General features: G+C 34.9%; 1 protein-coding gene across 1 annotated transcript in view; it reads left to right on the forward strand.

Annotated features, from left to right (window-relative positions):
* The window catches only part of LOC147073325 (uncharacterized), a 571070-nt gene extending 567559 nt beyond the window's left edge, over nt 1–3511 (forward strand). Inside the window, exons 4-5 of the mRNA XM_085945427.1 lie at nt 1882–1969; nt 3212–3511. Of these exons, the coding sequence (XP_085801553.1) occupies nt 1882–1969; nt 3212–3374 (251 nt within the window). The 3' untranslated portion in view covers nt 3375–3511. The remainder of the gene's footprint in view (nt 1–1881; nt 1970–3211) is intronic.
* The last annotated feature ends 2489 nt before the right edge of the window (nt 3512–6000 follow it).

A 6000-nucleotide genomic window follows, 5' to 3' on the forward strand; every position in this document is an offset into this window, starting at 1 on the left:
ATCGGAATTCTATTTATTATCTGTTCTGTGGTCGGAACATTTTAAAGGATATTATGGAAACTCGTCAATTCTGCTAATCGACATTTGATTAATAACTAACTTAAACCTTAAGTTAAATTACGTTAATACAGTTTCAAAAAATACTTCTTAATAAAATAAAATACAGTCGGTCTTGGTTATTACGAGGAAGATGGGACTAACTGAATTTGCTCGTTATAAGCGGTACTCGTTATATCAGAGAATAGGTATTTTTAAATGAGCGGTCCACATAACAAAGTCGAAAATAAAAAATCTGAAAACCATCGAAAAAATCTCCGAAACAAGCATGGCCTTCATAAACTACAAAAGAAGTTGTTTATTGTAATGAACGCTGGTAGGTACCTACGGATTTTTCAACCATATGCGTGAATACTTTTTCATTATTGTCGGCGAAAACAACAATTACTTAACTTAACTAGTGTCATAAATGTAATCCGTCCCCGGCGGCATCCTGTCCAATCGGATTTTATTGCTTAGGGTCGAAATATTTTTAAACGATCGACACATTAATAGTATTTTAGCTCGGTATATCCGATAAGTTGCTCGTTATAACAGTGAATAAATGTATGGAGAAAATCATAAACCAAAATGTTAACTAATGTTTCCTCATTACATGCGAGATCTTGCTATGTCCGAGATCGTAATAACCGAGTTCGACTGTAATTACAAGATGAAATAAGAAGATCTTGTTTCTATCTGTCTTGATAATGGTGCGGCAACCAAAATAGCTATCGACTAACCAATCTTCACAATATAACATAATTTTTATTATTCATTTTTAAAATGAAATACTAATTAATTTATCAAGTAAAAACTCCGTTAATGTCACGTGTTTTGTTCCATAATTACCAATAATTACTAAATAAATCCCTCACTGATCGCATTCACAATAATAATAATTGAGGGCATTGGCCCCATGTCTTGAAGAGGCTCCCAGGCTAGGATCTTTGGCGGGGCCCCCTACCTATCGCTAAGGATAAAGGCAGTGTTTTCCAAATAGTGTATGCGGTTAAATTAATGTGTATATTTAGTGTTTTTTTGTATATTTCAAAACATTTATTTGAATTATGGAGTTGTCGAGTATCGATACAGAATTAAAAATCGTATCGTACAACCACATAATTTTAAATAATAAAAATTAAACAAAAATAGCGCTGCGCTGCAGGCGACTTGTTTTTGCCATTAAATCAAATTTGTGATGGGTGATGGGGATATGTCACTTATGTGGTCGACTCGCCACGCCGGGTCCCTCCTGAGCCCGGGCTCCCAGGCTAGAGCCTTGTCAGCCCCCTCCTTGTGAGGGTACATATTATTAGCTTCAATGTCGGTAACCTCCATTTTTACTTTCTTTGATTTCTTGATTCTGTCTAATTCGTAAGTATTTTTCCATCGTATGTCCAATATTTTTCTTTCCAAATACAGCTTCGTTTATTAGTTAAATAGAATTAAACTGGAGATTAATTGCAAAATCATTTACATTCATCAGCTGCCACTCTTTATATTTTACGACTTGATTTGAACATGATTTATTATTAATGTTAATAACGGACATTTTATTTTGCTATTCGTTTTTATAATTGTGTACCTACTGATTAATATGTTCGCAAAAAAAATTGTTAATGTGGTTCACAGTTTTTCACGATTACATGCCAGATTATGGAGGTTACCGACTTTGAAACTAACAGCCCCAATATTATTATAAACAACTAAAAAGAAACGCTTTATATAGGAAAGAACCACATAAACAATTTTCAAATATTCAAATTTTCTATGCATCTGTGATCTGTGCTGATTGGATATTGCTGACGAGTTTTAAGAATATGCATTTCTTCTATGTTACAGATGAAGCTCTGACGTGTAACGTTTGCGACAGATCCTTCCCATGCACGCGTCAGTTGGAATCGCACCAACAGAAGAAACGCCATTTTGGGTAAGATTTGATTTATTTTGATATATTGAATTTAATTGACTGATCCTGAACTCTCGTGTAAACCTAACCTGTAATGTGTACCGCATGCTTAGGATGACGATCCCTAACAAAATGTCAAACAAGCTGCTGTTGAAAGATGCGTCTTCTGTAGATCCTCATATGTCTTTGGATATAACGGACAAAATATCCGGTCAAATGTTAAAATTATTAAAAACATCCTGTTAATGCTATATAGTCGAACTTGGTTATTACGAGGAAGATGGGACCGACTGAATTTGCTCGTTATAAGCATTACTCGTTATATCTTTATATAACATTTTTCGCGCCACGCTCTATTTAAGCAAAGAACATAAAAAATCTGAAAATCATCGTAAAAATCCCCGAAACAAGCATGGCATTCATAAACTACAAAAGAAGTTGTTTATGGTAATGAAGTACTGAGCCGCCGACGCTGGTAGGTACCTACTGACTTCAGAAAGCTTGGATTTTTTAGATGCAATTTAAACCATATGCGTGGATACTTTTTCAATGTTGTCGGCGAAAACACCAATTAGGTAGTTACACACTTAACTAGTGCCATAAACGTAATCCGATCCCGGCGGCATCTTGCCCGGTCGGATTTTATTGCTTAGGGTCGAAAATGTTGTTTTTAAACAATCGACACATTAACAGTTTTGCTCGGTATACCCGAGAAGTAGCTCGTTATAAAAGCGAATAAATGTATGGAGAAAATCATAAACTAAAATGTCAACGAATGTTGAATTGTTTTATACGAGAACTCGCTATTTCCATGATCGTAATAACCGAGTTCGACTGTATATGTTTATATCCAAGTGTCACCGCTTGTAAACAATTTTCTGTGCATGATAATCACGTCATATCTCTCGAACTGCTCATAGACTGAATGTAGCACTGACGTTTGCAACGCTGGCCGCTAATTCACACAGCATTTATTGCATTTATTGCTCTATTCAATAAGTATACAATGGTTAAAAGTAGATGGAGGTGGCCCTAGAATGGTATCACCATCATGACTGATTTTCGTAACTTTAAAGAGTTAAAACTCCACAACGGGTGTGTCTAGATATATCATTCGATGACGAATAAACAGGATTTTGTTTATGTTTTTATATAACGGACTTTCCGCTTTAATGGACACTCCCTCACCGGCATTAGTCCATTATAATCGAGGTTCTACCCTTAGTATGGATGTCAACTAATTATATTTTCATTACATTCCAGATGCTCCGCCTGTGACAGTCTTTACCTGTCGCTAATGGCATTAGAGCATCACAAAGAAGAGTTCCAGCACTGGAGTGATGACGAAGAATATTGCTCCGTGGGTTACGACAGCGAGTCCAGTGACGATACAGCTCCCAGCGAAGATTGCGAGAGGCTACTCTAATTTAAAAATAAACGCCAGAAGGCCGACATGGTTAACGTATTTTTTTATCAAATTGTAACACCAACTGCAGGGGAACGCAGCAACTAAAATGTAATAAATGAAATTTATAGTTCACTGTTTTCCAGAAAATCACAAAAACTGTCCTAGTAATAAATGTTTGCTAACTTACTACTGAAGTATCCATATTAACAATTATCAAACTACTACAATGTTTTATCTTTTTATGAAATGAATATTAAAATATCAAACATCATCATCATCAGCCTGAATCTATCCACTGCTGGATGAAGGCCTCTCCAAACTGATTCCACTTCTCTCGGTCATGTGCATTGTGTTGCCACGTACTTCCACAAAACTTAAGCATTTTATCGTTCCAGCGGTCTCTAGGTCTATCTTGTGGACGTTTTTTACCTCTTGGGTACCATTGGACGACTATATTTGTCCAACGAGCGATTGTCTCTTCTTCGAGCTTGTCTCCAGCCCATTTCCGTTTGAGGCTTTTAGCAAACTCTATTACATTGCAAATCCTTGTCTGTTTCCTTATCCAACCATTCCCTTTTTTGTCCAGCATGCATCTTTGGATCTCTCTTTTACTTAGGGTCCATGCTTCACACGCATATGTGATTACGGGAAACACTTTGCGCTTTAGACACAGTGGGAGGTCATTTTTAAAGTCATTATTCAGGCGGCCAAAAGCATTCCAGCCCAGCTCTACTCTGCAAACAGTTTCATCAAATATAACATCCATCCAAATATATTATAAATATTTCAAATGATAATATACATTATATTAAATCCGACACATGTTTTTTCAATCAATCGAGTCAATAGCTATTTTGATTGTAACACCATTACAAGAATAAACGACTTGGCAACATAAAACAGCCCCATTTAGTATCCAAGCGTTGAAGAGTCGGTTTTAAGTGTTTACATGTAAATTGTACGTATTACATTTCACCGTAGCACAGTTCGCCGTGAACTTTCTTATCGGAAAGAAATGACCATATAGTATATGGTCATCTCTATTTTCATAGCCGATTTTAGCAAAATTCATGAATTCAAGAATGAAAACCTAACCTAGCAAATAATCCAGTATATCGGCTATTTTCAAAATTTGTGTGCCGCTGGCTTCTTGTAAACCGACAAGAACCGTGTTTTATTTAGACATAAATTTTATATCAGTACTATACGACCCATAGAGGTTGGACGGTCTTTTAACACAGTCAGTGCTCAAAACACGCCTGGCGTCTAGCCGTTAGATACATATAAATTCACTGCTGAATTTCCACATTTAATTATCATGCTAATTGCTACGTGCCAGGCGTGTCTTGAGCACTGACCGAGTTGTGTTAATTAACTGGTCAGCAGTGACTGTATTAAACGACCATATATTTCCGATACAACCTATCACAGTGAAGTGTGATACGGCGAACTGCATACATACAAATTTCTGGACACGACTATAATTTCTGATCCAGCCCGTCAATTTTTCATATTTTAATCCTTATTGGTTTGTGGTGTACCCCTTGTTGGTGTTGCATTACAAAAAATATACATTTCTATTTGTAATAAAGTATCAATTTACTTATAATGAAATGAATATTACAATATACTTTTTATAATAAGTAATATTCTACTTAATCATTTAAAATTCTTTATTAATAACATTATGTACTCCCACAATTCCTTTTACAGTCCGTTGCTAAAAGAAGTCAGTAATTAAAGCATACATATTCAATTTAGAAAGTAAACATTGATAACTACATCATTATTAAATCTGTTAATAAAATACAAGAAAGACAACGTTTCTAATTAGAATTCCTAAGATGTGATGTAAATTTTACGAGATTCGTGGGTTTATGTTTTTTTATCATCACCAGCTGAATGACAAACAGACAATTCCATAATGTCACCTCTTTCAATAGTAATCAATAATTCTGTGTGCGAAAAAATGGTTAGGGGAAGGGTTGTAAACCTTAGGATGGCTTTACATTATAACACTCTATAAATTAAACCACTATAGCGGCGACAGTGGAAATTACATATTATGACTGGCAACTACATAATGTGTTCTCTATTTATTTTGTGCAACAAGCCATTTTAGTTTCAGTTATTCTTTGAAGCGTTAAGTCTCAATTTACTTTGTGCTACCATCAAAGTAAAATTTAGCTATCATTTCCGAAATGTATAAAAACAAGATAAGCATAATTATCAATATTTTCTTATGTAATACTGTCACAGTATTGTTTTAGTATATACATAGTAAACCATATTTTCTACGAAATCAACTATAAATAATTACCACTAACTTTATATTTAACACAAAAACAATAAATTTCAGCAACACTTGTTTGCAGTTTTTAAATGACTGTAGTCATTCAAATCAACATTTACCGGCGACATCTACAAAAAATATTTAATTCAGCCGTAGAAATTCTATCTTAGTCTAACGCATATTTGCGGGGATATCAGCATGTCGAATGCTTTCTCACCCGCACTTATGGTTTGTTTTTGTTCAGTCCTTCTAGTTCCTATTGAAAATGATTGATTTTCTGACGAGCCAAAAGAATATTGGGTTCTGGACAATTTTGTATTTGAAATTCTTATTTCTCTGTGTGAATATTAC

Source organism: Rhyacophila brunnea, unplaced genomic scaffold (genome assembly GCF_057557595.1).
Source record: "Rhyacophila brunnea isolate RB1 unplaced genomic scaffold, BYU_Rbru_1.0 scaffold_18, whole genome shotgun sequence".
Taxonomy (NCBI): domain Eukaryota; kingdom Metazoa; phylum Arthropoda; class Insecta; order Trichoptera; family Rhyacophilidae; genus Rhyacophila; species Rhyacophila brunnea.